This window comes from Lissotriton vulgaris, chromosome 2_1 (assembly GCF_964263255.1).
Source record: "Lissotriton vulgaris chromosome 2_1, aLisVul1.2, whole genome shotgun sequence".
Classification (NCBI taxonomy): Eukaryota; Metazoa; Chordata; class Amphibia; order Caudata; family Salamandridae; genus Lissotriton; species Lissotriton vulgaris.
The window spans coordinates 778843324-778861812 of record NC_141687.1 but is presented as its reverse complement, the minus strand read 5'-3'; the positions used below and the strand labels follow the sequence as shown (position 1 = coordinate 778861812).

At 43.8% G+C, this 18489-nt stretch overlaps 1 protein-coding gene across 3 annotated transcripts in view; it reads right to left on the bottom strand.

Moving 5' to 3' along the window:
• Window positions 1-18489, bottom strand: part of ITGA6 (integrin subunit alpha 6) — a 253051-nt gene that overhangs the window by 90367 nt on the left and 144195 nt on the right. For all 3 annotated transcript variants that reach the window (XM_086956131.1, XM_086956134.1, XM_086956133.1), the window contains exons 7-9: window positions 17112-17305; window positions 3420-3511; window positions 338-465 (exon numbers count right to left, since the gene is read on the bottom strand). In XM_086956131.1, coding sequence (XP_086812257.1) covers window positions 338-465; window positions 3420-3511; window positions 17112-17305 — 414 coding nt within the window. The remainder of the gene's footprint in view (window positions 1-337; window positions 466-3419; window positions 3512-17111; window positions 17306-18489) is intronic.

The following is an 18489-nucleotide window of genomic DNA, read 5'->3' as shown; positions in this document are numbered from 1 at the left end:
TGTGGTACATGCTCAAGCAGATATTTTTAGGCATTTTATTAAAAGATAGGTTTAAATGGAAGGTTACATCCTTCTACAGCTAATACAGAGATAAAGGAATAAGCTTATTAAAACAGCATGATTAATGCAAACCACTACTTTTCCGTCTTCATTTGGTTTTGGTGACTCAAGTAAATAAACACAAGTACACCTGAATATCAATTCATGTGAAAGTTCGATTAGTCATACATATCCATGTAATTAGACACAACAACCGCAGTCCACATTGTCCTTGAAAGATGAACAAGTGTAAATTGGGAAACAAAACATAATGTAAAAGAGACAAATCTAGACGTACCTGAAAATAGTTACAGTGTCTGAAAGAGACCCAACAGCAACATCAGGATATGAATTTCGGTCTAGATCCATATTTCCAGCGACGGAATACCCAAAGAACCTAACTTTGTGATCTGCACCGCTAAGAATCTAAAAAAATATATATTTTAAGAGTCTAAAACTTGTTTCAAGATGCTCAACTTTATCAAAGTCCTTAGTCTTCCATGTGGACCAATATTACAAGGGTTAGCTGCAATGAAAGCTACTACTAAACATCACAGGTTATGTACAATGTGATTGCTAAACAATGACCCAAGAAAAGCAGTTGTGATTAAAAATTTAATAGGGGGACATGGTCCTGACGGTAATCAAGGGAGACAGCAATATTTTTTTATCTCCTAGGAATCTACACTTTCTGCTTAAATTGACTACTACTCATTGAAAACAATCTGGGAAATGTGCATTCTTATTCAGGATCAGGTATCCTCTCTTTTAATTCTTTTAAATCCAGGTCCAAGCAACCAGCAACCAAAGCTCCTTATATGCACAGCTCAATCAGCTGACACTTTAACATAGACCCTGGGATTGGAACAGAGCCCTGGGGCAGACCTCATAAGAAGTGTGGAAGAAGGGAACTCTACTGAACTTACAAAGGTACCAGCCGAGCTGACTAAGAGGACATGCCATTGACTAATTTGCTGCTGTTTACCCAATGTTGGGAATGATGGCCTAACTCCAAAGAAAGGAACAGCCAACAGCAGGTGCTTGAGAATGGGTGAAGAGTACACTAGGTAAGTGGGATAGGAGCAGCAGACTGCAAAAAGAAGAGACTGACCTATGCACAATACCACTTGGGGTACGGTTTCAATCGCTCTGTGACAGAACAGGCTAGACAGCTCAACGAAAGAAAAACTAAAGTGTCTTAGGAAATTGTATAGAAGCAACTCTTTAATACACTTCTCAATCCCGGTCAAAACATTTTCACTATTGGAAAGGTATGCTTTTTATCTCAGTTAGTAAATGATTGTGGGAAATTAAAACTTTTAGCTTGCATTTCAGTTGAAAACAAATCTGCAAGTAATATGGTTCTGCTTTGTGAAGAAAACAAGCAATTGTGCAGATCACACTGGAAAACAAACTTTCTAAAGGCTCTGTATCAATACCAAATAGGATTGTAAATAGCCAGATTATAATTGTTAGTGTGTGCATTTACTGAACATACACAACAATTGTGTAGATGATCACAATCTACATTATGAAGAAAGATGTTATGCTTGACTCCTAGTTGACAAAAAAATGAAAATCAAACCAAACAAAACTTCCTATTAGCCACATCTTACTAGAAGATCTTGTTTTAAAGACAGAGTTGGGCAGCTTGCTGCACAGGACATAGTGCACCATAATTGTCTTGGTAACCTATGTTAAGGCAATGTAGATACTACAATGTTCTGTTTAAATTAATGCAGAAAGTTGCACATGCAGGTGAGTTAAGGTGGTTTTCTTGCCACTATGGTGGATGATGAATACCCAGTGTTTATGAATCTTGGCTGCTGGAGAGCAGAGAAGTCCAACCAGGCAAATACAACTATAGATTGCTTATTTTTATATAGGGCAGTTATTTATGGCACAGTCTTGAACAGCACTCAATTAGATGTACTTAGTTCCGCATAATAATATTGCGAAGAGGACCTCTTGCCATGCCTTGCACTTAGTGAAACCGTTCAAGACTAAACGAAAAAACAGGCAGAGACACAACATAGGAAACCCTCCAAAATGTACTTTAAAAAATCTGTAATGTTTATAACCAGATCAGTTAACACAAGCACTAATTAAATAAAATCACATAATAACCCCTTTTCCTCACAAAAATGAAGACCCCCTAAAACCACATGCATCGTCTATTTTAACAAATTTAGATAATCATAGGCCCTCATGGTTCACTTCAAAACGTGTTCACGTTAAAAAAGTTTCATAGATACACTGCTCAACTGTGGAAAGGAATCTGTAACATTCATAACACCATATTTGATTTAGGTTATATTTTATACACAAGTATATCAATTTAGTGCATACTAAATAGCCAGCGATTACCATGCAGCGTTGCTGTATACCTGGGTTTTTTCAGTTACTGAAGTGATTTGAAAATCAGTTTGCAAACAATAAAACTCTACAGTCTCTAAGGATCTACAGCTGGCAAAGCAATATCACAACTGCCTTCCTTGTCATTTAAAACTAGTCAAAGAATAGGATGCCAAATTAAATGTACAAGTGAGAGCTACCTAATCAATTGGTGCACAGGTTTGTGAACGGAAAGAGCCAATGTGACAGAAGTCAGGATACTACTTCGGATTGTTTCCAGTCAATAACACTGTTCCGGCATAATCAATTCAACATAATTATTAAGAATATCATTATTTTAATAAGAATAAACAAAGTACAAAGGAGACATCTTCAAACATGCTGGGTCTCAAGGAACACATTCTGTAATCAACAAAGGACACTTGTTATGTCTAGTTAAAGTGACAAACCCAAGTTATTTTAGGTTTGTATACACATTTAATCACAGGCCCAACCCCATGGAGTAAAAGTGCACTGTACAAAACAATCAAATAAAACAATTTACAAAAACACTGAGTTTAGTACAATTTTATGTTGTCTGTCAGATATGTTTATTTCCTAAGACTTTTCTAGCCCCTGACTGCATAGGAGTTCAATAAATCAGTAACTGTAGAGGAGTCTGACCTACAAAGAGAGTATTTATACTGAGGAGGAAGGAGTATATTGTTTATACACAATACCACTGGGGGTAAGGTTTCAATATCTCTCTGAAAGAGCAGGCTGGACTGCTCAACAAAAAACTAAAGTGTATTAGAAGATTGTATGGAAACAACTCTTTAATACACTTAATAACTCAACCGCTGGTTAAAACAATTTCACTATTAGAAAGATATGCTGATAATATCAAAGAAAAATAGAAAACGTACATCACATGTTAAAAATTATCTACTTAGGTCTGAGCGATTGGAAAATTCTATATTAGTTTCTGATTTGTATGTGCACAGTAGTTGTTTTAAAAGTAATGTAAGGAATGCCTCGTTCGTTACCTGTGCTGGGTTTGTATTTATTCCATTCTTTGCCCCGTGATATATATAAACTTTGCCAGCATTTTCATCATAAGGAGCACCAACAGCTATATCTGGAAAGATATTTTTAAAATGCTTTTAGAATGCACTTCTGATATGGCTAGTGGTTATCTGTGTGGAAGATATTATTTCAGAGGACACAACGTTCAAACTCTTACGGCAGTACAAGCACAGCACATTTTCCAAAATGGAATTTGCCATAGTCGTGATCACTTTGGCACAATCTAACTTTTCATGTTCACTCAGGATCAGGCATATACATTAAGTGGTAAAATGACATAGTCAATGTCATCACTGAAAACAGGAAAAGGACAAGAATGTAAAATGTATTTTGCATTCACCTGAAACATGCACTGGAAAACAATGTACAACCTCAAAATAGATTTTTTAATGCCAGGCTGGTAGAAGGTTAAACAAAGCAGAGTTCATACTCAATATCGAAGTAATTAAACATAGGGATAACTGTGCCAAAAACAAGCAGTTTAGTTATGTACAAATAAAAATGTAATCTATCAATTGAGAAAATCTTTTACGATACATCATGCCAAATGCAGTCAAATGCATTATAACGAACAAAACAATGCAGTACAGGTGTGGTCTTGTGTTGCAGCCTTTTACTGAATTATGTGATGACTTGAGGCGTGTAGTGTTCGCTCACACTACGACACATTCGCTTTTAAAAATAAAAACAACAGTAGGGGGTGAGTGGTGTTTAGAGGACTGCTGGGCAGATCCAGATGTTCTACTCCTAGTTCTAAAAGTTGCACAACCGAGCATCCACTGTACTCCGTTCTAGTAGGAAACAGGAAGCAGAGGTTCCTCATTTCTCCCTCCCGTTATGAGCCACACAGATATACATCTGGTCCAAAATTCTCTAAAATTTCCAAAACCTTGCCCCATTCAACCAAAAACACCCACATAAGAAACTTATATCTACATTGTGGTCACGTTCCACATTTATTTTCTCCAAATCAACTCCATGATGGGGTTTGCAAATTACAAGTATCAGTGCCACCACATGGACACTAACCAATCACCTTGGGTTTAACACTTATACTGCAATAAATGTCACTACTTTATTTTGTTTCAGCCATCTTCAACAAAGGAATACAAATGCAACACCATGTAGATTTGTAATGACTACTGTAGATAAATGTCATTCTGTTTTCCATTGTATCTGATTGACTCAGGAAGTAAGTGTGCACGCCACATGAGTGTTTGCTTAGCATTATCCTCATGGCCGTAATGGGGGGAGCACTGCAGGACCTTAGCACTTGGTCATTTTGTAACATGTCTTTTCAGCAGCCCAATCTGCTTGCCTTTGCTGCTGCTGGGAGCGAGCATTTAGGGTCAAATACAACTCTAATTCCTAGCATGTGTAGTCTACCCTGGCTGTAGGCACACAAAAAAGCATTGCTTTTCAGATCTAGATCCCTATCAGACAGCTGATCCCCTAACATGGACCAGAACCATGAATGACTTGTTTGTTAGTGTAGTGCTTAGCCATGGGGCTATCCACCTTGAATACAAACACTTACCTTTGAAACAGGGAGGAAACTGAGTACGCCTAGCACATTAGAGTTCAGGACACGGTTAGCTCAGGATTTTCAGTCTGGCGATTAAAACAGCAACAAGACTTTACCAAGTTCCTAGAGTATCCTTCCAGATACTGAACCTTACAAATCTAGAAAATAACCAACATGCACCTCGCCTGCCCCAAAAAGACATTGAAGATCTTAACGGATGCTAGCACAGAGAAGACAGAAGTAAAGCAAGAAGTTCTGCCACTCAAGGTAAAGATAGCTATCGCCAACAACTCGCCAAGCAAAGGTGCAGCGTTTGTTGCTTTTAGAGGAAGTTTGACGCCACTTCAAACCTGGGCCCAGTAGAATTTAAAGTCCCACAGAAGAGATTTCCACAACAGTTTAACAAGATCCAACTGCGCATTAGAGAACACATGGAATTGAGGCATGCTCAACATAAACAGAAGAGCCTAAAAACCATTGTAGAGGGTGACTGGGACCAAGGAATCGTCTACCCCTTAACTGGATATACACCTTAGCATCTAAATGGACTCATATTAATTCCTCCCAAGCAATATGAGGAGGAGATGTTTAGGAAGTAACACATGGTCAGATAAGGGGATGAGCAAAGGAGACTGGCGAGTACACAGTCTACCGTTAAATGACATAGCACATTATAATGCCATGAACAGCTGCTCAAGGCCAGATTTCTACACATGATACTCCATCATTATTTATTTTAATACCTCCTGCCATTACAACGGTCAAAATGGTTGTGGAGAATAGAAAGGGAGCATCACTCAAGAGGCAAAAGAAGGCACTCATTTGTGAAGTATACTTTTGATGCAAGACTCAGAGGGTGTAAAAGGGGTTAGTGGCTTTCGGTACAGAACAAGCATTAGTAAAGCCAATAGGTCTCGCCTATGAGAGCTACCGGCATTTTCAATGCTTTGTAGGCAAGCTCTACAGCAGCACGGCTGTAAAAACAGAGAAAACAGTGTCCATCGTGTTCTGCTGCTGCAGAACGTTAGTCACCAATCATTTGAAACTGTTTTTCGTTGATTCTCTCCGTGCAGCCACAATACGGCGCTCGTCCTCAGTCAGGTCAAGATAAACCGGTGGAGGAGAGCAGCACCCGATTGGTTATCCGGTTCATCATGCTTATTAATACCCAGATAAGACGTGCTGTTGGGCTGCGCATATTAAAGGGCCGTTGTTTCATTCACGCACTACTGAATACCTGCAACGACCTTCGATTCGAAAGTATTTATAATACTGAAATCAAAAGTCAGAATGCGTTGTAACCTCTAAACAAAGACATTATGCATAAGGAAAGTTTCTTATTTTATTGCTTTACTTTTCCGTCTAAGTTATAGCATACAGAAACTGACCTAATTATCACAAACATTACACTAGGAAGCATATACGATGTGAAATCTGGGTATTTAAGAAGGTGTTGGGAAAAGGACGATTCTTTTCTATCAGGTGCTCTATTTAAAGTGGTTTGCATTAAGGCTCTATTTAATGGGCAAGGTGATGTTAGTAAAATTACGTTATGCAAACAGCACGTTATCCTATTTTTAGGAAACAAATCAGGTTAAATAAGTCTCTAAAAGATTCTTTCACAGACTTCTTTACTGAAACATCAATTCATCGGTTAGTGTCCGATTTCTTTTTGCCTTGTGTAGGCGTCTGCATGCTAGTGGTTGGGGCCGGCGCGTGCCGTTAAGTCCCAGCCCCTGCGTTCACGCCGGACAGCGTAAGTGCGAATATAAGTAAATGTGGACGGAGTAGCGCATGGCAGTCAGTGCCTAACTGAGACACATGTGTGAGTATTTATTGCCGCGCCCGCAGGGCCCTGTTGCGCACATCCCGCATGTGTGGGTGGCCCCCGTGAATGCAACACTGGCGACGAGGCTGGTGCAACGAACGCGCATCTGTGCTCCCGCTGGGTGGCGCTGCAGCGTGTCCACAAACCAAGGCTCACCATCAGTGTGGGCAGTGCCAAGGAAAGCAGAACAAAGCATCAACTCATCAGGGTGACCAGTGCCCGCACTACCGCCAGTGAGTCACGCACGCCGGAAAGGAGGGCCACACAAGCACACCTCAACCCAGGCGACTGGCTCACGTGCTACAAGGCCGTGCCCATAAGCAGACCGCGCAAGGCCCGACGCTGTGAAGCCCAGTAGGACTCACTACTGCCACTATGGGAGACCAGGATAATAACGCACAGGCCCCAGTACCAGCGCCAACGCACCACCCTCCCATGGGAGTCCTGCCTCAGTTCAGCGAGTCAGCGGACACTGCCACGGCAGCACCAAGGTGGCAGACCTGGCTCTGCGTCTGGAAAATGATTTCATTGCCGCCAGGGAGAAGGACAGTGTGGTAAAATGCTCACTACTCCATTATGCGGGGGAAGAGATCTACGTGCTTTTCAAGCACCTTCCTGACATAGGTCTCCCTATGGACTACGCAGCGGCAGTCGCTGCCCTAAATGCACATTTTGACCCCCAGCTGAACCCAGACTTTGAGCATTTCAAGCTGAGATAAGCCAAGCAAAGAGAAGGTGAATCAGTAGACGCTTTTCATGAGCGGCTAAGAGAACTAGCCAGTACTCACCTCGTAGGGGATAGAGCCGCAGAGGAGATCAGAGCTTAACTGATTCTTGGAACTGATTAATGGAATACGTAGCATAATCCTGCGAGGCCTCATACTCAGGCAGCCGAACATACCCATGAACGACATCCTCGTGCTGGCACGTTCACATGACCTTTCAGAGGCACAGGGAGAGGAGATGGACCTTGCGCTGGTGCGCGGCGCAGAGAAAGACGCCGTCGTCAAGACTGAACAGGCTGACGCAGTCAGAACGAGGGACAAGGCCCACTGACCAAGGGATCGCCAACCAAAAACCCTAAAGATTCATGCGGGTATTGCAGATATGAGGAACACCCACCTCTGTCCTGCCCGGCGCAAGGGAAAACATGCACTAACTGTGGCATCGCAAACCACTTTGCCTCAGTATGCAGAAAGAAAACACAGCATAAGGAAGGGAACCCAAACAGGTGAGGCAGATAGTCCGCCAGCTGTCGTGTGTTTCATTAGCATCCCCGCCAGGAGAGAAGAGGAAAGAGCAAACAGTTTACCAGGGGAACGACTCTACATCAGAAGATTAAGAAGAGACGCACCTAGTCTCGTTCACCTAAGCCCTGAAAAGTCAGAGACGACCCCGATGCACGACACAAATTGCAGGGTCAGAAGTCAATGCGGTATTTGATAACGGAGCATCAGTGACAGTCATGAGGATCCAGCAATACAACAAGTTGAGGCCCAAACCTGAGCTCAGACCGTCAAAGAAGAAAATCGTTGCATACAGAGGCAGCTCATCACTACCTCTCCGAGGCAAAATGACAGTGCCTGTGCGGTCAAAAAAAAACGAAATATCAATCGAGATCCCTGTTATCAACCAGGAGGCAGACACACTGCTGAGCAGTCATACAGCAGAAGACCTGGGACAGGTGGCCTTCAGCCAGGAGCGTACAAGCTGACCAGACAAAAGAACTGCTCAGCCAGTTTGAAGACCTTTTTAAGGGACTAGGATGAATAAAGAGGGCCCCCATCAAATTACACATAGACCCAGCACTAAGACACAGGAGCATCCCTTTTCACCTCCGACCGCTAGCGGAAGAAGAGTTGCAGAAGCTCGAAGATCAAGGGGCCATAGAAAAAAGGTCCGGGCCCACATCATGGGTGTCACGGGCCACATCATGGGTGTTACCCATGGTGAGCGCTGAGAAACCTATCATACTCTGCATTGAAATGCACCTCCCCAACAAGGCCATTCGACGCAAACGCCGCATAACGCCAACCATGGATGATATTGTGGCCAACTTGAGCGGATCCAGATGGTTTTCAAAGCTGGACCTGAATGCAGATTATCATCAAGTAGTCCATGCCAAAGACAGTCGCCACAAAACCACATTCAGCACACACCTAGGACTCCGAAGATATAAAAGGCTGAATTTCGGCATATCCCCGGCTGCTGAAATTTTCCAAAACTCAGTCGGGCTACCTGGTGTATTGAACGTGAGTGATGATATCCTCATCCACTCGCAGATGGCTGAAGAACGCTACCGGCACATGAGAGCCATGCTGAAAAGACTCCTGGACCACAGGGTCACCCTGCACAAGGAGACGTGCCTGCTGTTTCAACAAAAAATAGAGTTCTTTGGCTGCACGTTCACACAGCAGGGCATACAGGTAGACCTTTGGAAATCCCAAGCCATCAAGAAAGCATCAGTCCCTCTCACTGTATCTGAAGTCCGCAGTTTCTTGGGGAAAACTACGAACTGTGGTCGTTTCATTCCAGATCAAGCCCCCATCGCAGAGCCACTACCGAAACCTCACCCGAGCAGACGCCATGTGGCAATGGGGTCCCGCCGAAGAGACGGAGTTTCAAGCCATCAAGAATGCTCTCCTTGACCACACAACGCTGGCGGACCTGTCCTCACTCAGGGACAAGAGCCCGGACGATGGGCCGCTCTAGCATATGCCAGCAAAGCACTATTCCAACCAAGAAGCGATACGCTCAAATTGAAAGGGAAGCCCTAGCAATCCGCTGGGCCTGAAGACATTTCCACTTATACATATGTGGACATCTATTTACCGTCATCAAGGATCACCAACCCCTGGTGCCGCTGTTCAAGGGATCAGCACCACACCCACCACCACGCATCGAACTGTGGGCCATCGGCTCCAGCACTACGAAATAGACTTAGCCTACCGGCCCAGTGCAAAGAACCCGGCCCCTATCCTGTCAAGACACCCAGACACAATAGGGGTGGAAGGAGAAGAACCAAGCGCAGATGCCACCAAAGCCCACCTGGACATGATTTCAGCCCTTACGTGCCCTCGAGCATTGACCCTCGAAGACGTGGCTACAGCAGCCGAAAAGGACCCAGTCATAACCAAGGTCCGGGACGCTGTCCAAGGAGGGCAGTGGCGTCAATTCCTACACTCCGCGAACTCCTGGTCAAGTCCAGAAAAGGAAAGCCTGATGCATATGTGGAGAGTCAGAAATGAGCTGAGCCTCACCGAAGGAGACATCCTCCTCAGAGGACCATGCATCGTCATCCCTGCATCCCTTCAACTGCTGGCAACACAACTCGCCCAAGGAGGGCACCAAGGAGTGGAGAAGATGAAGACCCGCATGTGGTAGAAGGTCTGGTTCCAAGGCATGGATGCCTGTGTGTAAGAGACAGTCCGGAGATGTCCATCCGGTCAAGTGATGAGTGGACCCTAGAGGCCTGCAACTATTCACACGGAGGAACACGGGCAAAGCCCCTGGGAGAAGTTGAGCGTGGACTTTGGGATCTTCCCTGATGGCCGAGTCACACTAGCCCTAATCAATAGCTATTCAAAATACCCTGTGGTGGAAGTTGTGAACTCAACAGCCTTCCTGCATGTTGGCCCCACTCTAGAAAAGATATTTGCCATGTTCGGATGTCCGGATGAACTCCGAAGAGACAGGGACACCCGTTCCGGGGGCACAAATTCTGTGAGTTCCTATAACATCACAGCATCCGGCACAGTAGCATCACCCCGCAATGGCCCCAAGCCAATGGGGAGATTGAACGTTTTATGAGAACAATCAACAAGACTCTACACATCGCAGTAGCGGAGCAAAGTGACCCAGAACAGCAACTGCAGAAGTTCATGCGGGAATATCAGAGCACCCCTCACAGCTCAACGTGCCAAGCACCCTGGGCGTTAATGTTCAACCGCAATCGCCGGGATGGCCTCCCCACTGCACTGGGGTGGTCCCCCCTTCCATTCGACGAGGAGGGCGCCCTCAGACGGAGTAAAAAACGCCAGCCAGGCCCGAATAGCAGTGTCCCGTCAGCTACGGCGAAGAGACACTGTCATCATGAAAGACAGGAGGCCCGGGGGAAATTCCAGACTCGATATGAGCACGGTTACTTGACAGTAGTCGACATGAAGGAGACCATGGTGACAGTTGAGAAAGAAGGAGAAACTGTGACCCTCAACATTTCATAGTTCAAACAGGTAGACAACCCCACCTCTCATGCAGACATCGCTGGCAACCCTGAAGAACCCAGTGCCAGCCAGGAAGAACCCCGAGAGGCAGAGGACCACCATCTGGGACAGTTCTGGAGGCAACCCCAGAGGCCCCGGAATCGCCTTTGGCACCCTGCATCCCGGTCCCTGCATCCAGCCCCGCCCAGGCCCATCCAGGAATGCTCTGAGGGAGAACACCCAGCCGAGCACTCGCCTGAGAGACTTTACCTGCAAAATACGTGAACTGTGAGATTCAGTCAAGGACTGAGTTGAGATGGGATGTAGTAGTCAGTGTGCTAGTGGTTGCGGCAGGAGCGTGAATATAAATAAATGTGGGCGGAGCTGCGCACTGCAGTCCGCACCTGAGACACGGTGTTTGTGTATTTATTGATGCGCCCGCAGGGCCCTGTTGCGCACATCTCCCACAGGTGGGTGGCCCCCCGTCAATGTAACACCTTGGTAGGTTGGGGCGAAAAGGTGTGGGGTAACAATCACCGTCCAAAGACTGGCAGTGGATCCCACCCACCGCACTGTATGTACAGGGCAGGGCTGTTGCTGTCTCAGACTTCTGGCACGTGGTTATAACGTCAGATGGTGTCATACAACAGCTCCTCGCTTCAGTCGTCTCCTGTGCAGATAAGCTACCAGGCAGGTGCTGCTTAGTGCCATGAAACAGAACACACAAGTCAAGCTAAAGAAAAAGAAGCATTGGTAATGCATCAGTTTCGCCCATGTGATGAATAATAAGCTGCTTTTATCATTCACCTTCTGGGACAAAGGAAAGACCTCCCTGAAAAGAATTACGGGAGTGGAGAGAGTGTGGCGCAGCGGCCAGAGCTGCTGACTCGAGAGCTGGGGGATCCTGGTTCCAGTCTCAGCAGTGTTATATCCTGTGAGTCTGGGCAACTCATTTAATGTATTATAAGTTGTGCTATATATATCTGCTGTACCGGAGGGATAGAAGGGGCACCAATCAATGAAGCAGGAGGAACCGGGGCAACAAACAAGTCGGCGGGGTGAACAACAAGCAAAGGGATAGGAGGGGTGCCAGCAAAAGGGCAGGAGGAAAGGTGGGGGAAAAATGCAAACTCATACAGCAGTCAGTTTAGTAAGTTTAAATAAATGTAAAGAGTCTTGCCTAGCTATGACCAGCATTCTGTAGCCAGTGCTGGTTCTCTTGGAGATATTGGGGATTAGGTGTACTACAGACAAAGTAAATGTAGCCGTGGCCTTAGACCCCCACTCGACCACTTTCAATCCCTAAATAGACATGCAGTTGTGACAGTGTACCACGTTCAGTTTGATTTTCCTGGTCTCAGCAGTGTTTGAGACAATTATACTCACTGCACTTATAAAGATAAGACGTAGCTGAACAATAAAGAAGACTGGAAGCAGAGTGGACGTGGTAAAGTATTGTGGTATGTGAAGCTGCCTGCTGGTGGTGTGGATTCAGCATGTATTATATCTTATATCTCAAAGTAGTGAAAGGGGCGCCAATGCTGCCATAACCACAGCTTTCTCAGTCTTGTGTCTTTCTGGTACAATAGAGAGAAAGAATCTGCAAATTACAAACTGAGAAAAGGGTGGGTGAATTTCTCCGTGCAAGAATCACCCTACATCCATTACTTGTAGTAGAAAGCAATACACCTCTCCTAAAATTGAGGGGAGTGAATGCCTGGTGCAATCTTTTCTGAAATGTTGCGTGGTAGCTAAGCTCAGAAGGACTCACGTTGGTGTGGGAGGGAAAAGATGTGTGTTAGTGGCTGGAGTTCCTGCCTTTGGAACCTGGGGCGCCAGGTTTGAATCCTAACCTCTACAATGGATTTAACATAGTGTGATTCTGGGAAAATCGCCCTGTGTGTAAGCTGTACCTGTGTAATCTCGATTTGATGTACACGAAGTTCGTCTCCCGACCCCGCACATATGGTACAGCGCTTCTGTTCTTAATAGCTAGTTTTGCGCTATATAAATGAGAAAACACTCACACACAAACATGGGGGCGTACGAAGCAGGGTCTAACTCAGTGTAGCAGCAGACCCCAGAGACCTGGCAGCTGTGCAAATGAATGTGTTTATTCGTGAGCACTCACGGAAACCACATATGGCTGCACGCAGCAGTTCCTGGTGATTAAGGAAGCTGCTGCATTGCTGAAAGAAGGAGAAAGTGAAACGGACTGTGGGTAACTTGAAATGGAAAACTGCATTAATAAGCATTGGTAATACATCCGTTTGTGATGAATAATAAGTAGGTTTTATCAATCACTATCTGGGACGAAGGAAAGTGCTCTCTGACAAGTATCATGTCAGTGGAGAGGATGTTGCGTAGTGGTCAGAACTGCTGATTTGAGAGTTGGGAATCCTGGTTTGAGACTCCGCAGCTCAATGCCCTGTGATTCTGAGCAAATCATGTAATCTCTCTGGGTGATAAGCTGGGCTATATAAATCTGCTGCAAGATGAAAAAACTGAAAGAGGCAAACCTTTATGAAAAAATTGTTACACCAATGTAGATGTTAGCAGTATTTTGGATAGGGAAACTGTTAAGACGAGCAGACGAGGAACAAGCATTGGTAAATGCAGGAAAATATGCTACAGCCAAAAGAAATGGAGAAAAAGTAAGTGGCAAGCACAGGAATCAATAAAAAGCCAAAAAAAGGGAGGGGGCGGGATATAAGCCAATTCTAATATTTATATTAAAAACAATAGATTACGCAAGCACTGTGCAGGCGAAACCTAAAAATGTGGCACCGAAGGCACCAGCAGTGAACAAAACAAATCTATTTCGGCCATGCTCCAGATGAGGGCAAGCACACACAAGAGAAGTGAAGCCAGCATACACTGATCAAAGATACAAGGAAACAAGAGTGATGATGAAGCTAACCAATATTATGCAATGGGCAGACTCTAAACCCACTGTAAGCTAACAGAATATCTTGCAAGCTACAGCACATGCGCTCCCTCAGGCGAGAATTATAAAGACAACTCTCTTTTGACCTAAAAAGGCAACTCTATCTTTTTTTAACTATCTGTTCATTGTTAAGATTTTAAAACCAGATCACAGTTTCAAAAGATGGATCTCAGGGCTTTTGCAACTTTATATCATTAGGGCATCTAATTCAACCAGTCAAAGACTACAATAAACTAAGTGCTCATTTCTCTTTTCAGCCACCCACATTACTAAATGCGAATTAGCGGACTTTGGGCCAGATGTATCAAAGGGTTTTGCCCATTCTGTGTCTATGGGGAAATATGTTGATACATATGGCCCATTTATTCATACAAATAGAAGCAATCCTATTGTTAAAATTGTTTTACTGGTTGTTCAGTAGTGGACAAACTAGTTCCTTTTTTAAAAATGACACCACATTGGCAGTGGGAACAGAGTTGTATTCAATACTGATTTCAAATGTTTTAAATATGGTTTTCTGTAGATCTTTCCTACAGTTTTGCAGTGTTGGGCTCCTCTGGAAGGAAGGGGTATTTAGAATACCTCAGAAAAACAAGATAGACATGCTATGTTTCATGAAGTTTGGACTGAAGGAAATCCTAATCTTCCTCCAGGATGTTATCCACTTCAAGACCAGGTGTATTAACAACAAGGCCAACAAACAAACTACCTCCGTTGGGCAACACCAAAACAGGAATAGGGATATTGCCAGACTTGAAATATGGAAGAAGAATAAAGACAGAAAATCAGTTGTTCTCTATCCACACTCCCTGGATGGGGAAAACATCGATACTGACTTCAGAAATACTCCAACCCTCTTTTGATTCAGAAACAAGTCTCAAGAATCATTGCCCTTCTACATTTACATTAGTGGTTCTAACCTCCTCTTGTAACTGATCTGAGAGGTACTCCTGGGCTCTCGCCTGTTTAGTGCTTCTTTGCTTCCCAGCTAAGATCAGACTATTAATGCAAGTCATGACACATTTGCTTGTGGAGCTTTACTAGGCTCCATAGTAGGCTTGGTCTGACAACTTTCATAAAGTACTCACTAGGGATGCTACTGCAGGGTAATACATTTCTGAGGATGGAGTCATCTGTAGGTGGTGAAAAAGAATTCCACATTTCAACCAGGTACAATCAGCATATTACAAGCATTTAAGACCAGAACTCAAAATCTGTTCACAAGTTCAGTGGGGATCCCTTTCGTTTTGGCACCTCACTACGATCCAAAGAATGGCCAGTTCATACCCCCTGTACCTAAACCTAATCCCTAACATCAATCCAGCAACTTCATGCCACATCCTTTATAATCACTTCCTCTTAATAACACAGGGAGCTGGGCCATAATGGGAGAATAGCCTAGGTGGTAGAAGTGCCAACGGTTTGGTGTCCCTGTTCAACCTCACAGCTATACAGACCTGCCTGGAAGAAAACATACCTGGTGAAAACCTGAGCTCTGGGGAAACCACTGTGATTCCCCTCATGCCCCCCCCCCCACACACACACACACAGCTGTGTGTCAATTGCAGCTTGGGGCATAGTCCAATAATTCCCTACAATCTGGGGTTCAATAGATACAATGGTATCACCTTCTCTGATGCATACAAGTGCCCCTGACTAGAGGATTTTCTCTTTCGGATCTCCTAAGTCCCTCAGGGTGCAGGCGTGACTGGAGCGATCGCTCCTTCCCTGGGCCTAAAAAAAACCCATGCTGAGTTTCTGTGACCCAGGGAGGGGAAGAAGGTCCCCAACGTCAAATCTGGTAGCTCCCAATGCTTCGCCATCATTCCTCCCTGCAGGTTGTGTGACAAATCTTGTGCCAAGCGCCACAACAACCATCTTACATTGACAGCTGGGTAGTTTAACTCCGCAAAGGTTTAAAAAGAGGCTAAAATACACACAGGAGACAAAACGAGATATGCCATTATCCCAAACATAATGCATGCTTTAACACTCTCCTTCAAACGTGACAAGTCTATTGTGCTCAATGTCACTGAGGTATAAAAGAAAATCACAACTATTGCACAACTATTGATACCTATGTTTTAGAAGCGTAGAAGTACTAGGCTATCAGTAAGCTGGACTGAAAGATATCCAGTTTCTAAAGAAATAGAACGTGGAATTTAAGGTATACAAAACCTAAAACAATTAGGGCCAGGTGTACGATCGTTTTTTGCGGTCGCAAATGGGAAATCGGGCCATTTGCAACAGCAAAAAAGGGTCCTGGCATGTAAAATTCTATTTTGCGAGTTGGTGACTTGCAAAATAGTGTTTGCGACTCTCGCTATTAGGAAGGGCCATCTCTTCTCAATAGTGAGTCACAATGGAATGTACCATTGTTTTGTGATCACATTTGAGGCTGCAAAACACTCGCAGTCACCACAAACTTGAAGTAGATGGTAAGCCACTCGCAAACAGGAAGGGGTCCCAAGTGGAACCTTTCCCCTTTGTGAATGGATGTGAAAATACTTTTTAAGATCAGGCAGCGGTCCAAAGGACCACTGACTGCCCTTAAAAAATTCAACAGAAACGTTTAATTTTTCTTTTTTAGAGGCATTCCGTATTCTTTCGGGCTGCATTTAAAAAAAAAAAACTTTTTAATTTAAAAAGCAGTCACAGACCTGGGCGTGCTACCCATTCCTAATGGGGTCGCAAATTGCACCCGACACATGAATATTAATGAGGCATGCAATTTGTGATTATTAGGAATCGCAAACAGTGTCTAAAACACTGTTGTACATTCCAATTTGCGAGTTGCAAAATGACGCAATTTGTGACTCGCAAATTCGTTGGGTCATACATCAAGCCACAAATGTTCTAACAATAAGCCAACTAGTCACTATCTTGTTTTGTCACAAGCAATTCTGAAGTAGAAGCAACCTCATAATTCCAAAACAACCAAGGAAAACAATTACTTGAGCTGACTTTAAAATGGCAAATCATATGCAAGCAAGCATTATTGGGTATGTGTCTACAGACTCGCCAGACCTAGGTGGATGTTGGCTTTATTCAATGTTCACGGCATAAGAACACACGCAATGAATAACAGAGAAATTCTACACATTCTTCAAGCCCTTGCAATTTATTTTCCTAGTAAAAAGGTTTCCTTACCTTGATATCCATCCTGGTTAATGTCGCCTATGTTCTTGACTGAAATACCAAACATAGAATCCTTTGTTCCATTGAGGCGAATTGGCTGGACGTTACGCCACTTGCCTTTCTGATTAATGTACACATATACAGCACCCCCAATTTCTCCGTCGCGGTCGAAATATTGTGGTGCACCAACAACAATATCTTGCCAACTGGAAATGGAAAAGGATCAAAATAATTTTAAACAATGTATAGCAATGTTGAAAGGTTTGTGCAAGTAACAAATGCTTTGCATTAATATTACTACATTTACAGAAATGTTCACTAATTTCCATTTTTACACAATTCAAACTACTTAAGGAATGGCATCTTATTCAATGGCATATATAAAGCATCGAATTCAACTTTTAATATAGGCGTTCCTTTCTTAAATGTGTTCGTACAAAGGTATGTGTTTACGTTGGGCAAAAAAGAGGGGTGTGGCCAACTAAGCATAATGAATGATGCTCTTTGCATCTCCCTGTCTCTCCCTTTTTGCCATCTCCCTCTATGGGTTTGTATGAAACGCTGTACGGTGGTTGACATAAACCAACAGATTTCACCCTAGGGCCAGGTATGACTTCTAAATTTGTCAGTGGCGTACAGGCAAGGTGTCAGACATAAGATTAGATCAGTTATTAACTGATTGTACCGTTATTTAAAAACATTACAATTACGCACTAAAAATTCATAAATACATAAAACGTCTCGTAATGTGCAAATTTGTCAAGGGACGAGCTAAACAGATTCATTTGTCTAACTTATATATTAAAAAAAAACTAAATGCAAGCAGCGTCATATTATACACTTTGCTGTGAAAACCCCCGGAGGCACAACAACCCAAAACAACAAAGAAGCCATTAAACACAGAAGTTATTTCTTATAGTCTCTTGTGGGCCATGCTCATGCAACGTAGCCTCTCCAATGAAAAGAATACTCCTAAAATATTACAACTTCAGCTACCTAAGAGTCTGACCAGATTCTGAGGAAGAGAAAGCTTCAGAGGCTGGGCTGTGCTAAGGCTAATGCATGCGGACATAAACTCCACTAGCCTGAGTCTGCCCACCGCACTCTAAAGTGGCTCTAAATGATTTGAAAACACGCCAAGTGCATAACTAAAGAGCTGGGAAAATATGTAACTGCCATGCAGGTGAGAGAGTTGGCTGCTGGGACACTGCTTTCTGGAAATGGCAGTTGTAGTTTTCTGTGGGTAGATGGTTGGGACTGTGTTTCAAATGATGTCACACCCTAGTCTTAGTGTCTAGGAGCACATTTCTTTCAACTGTTGCTTTTTTGATGGGGGGGGGACATCCTACAGTTTGGCGGCAGGGAATATTCATGGGAAGTTGTGATCGTT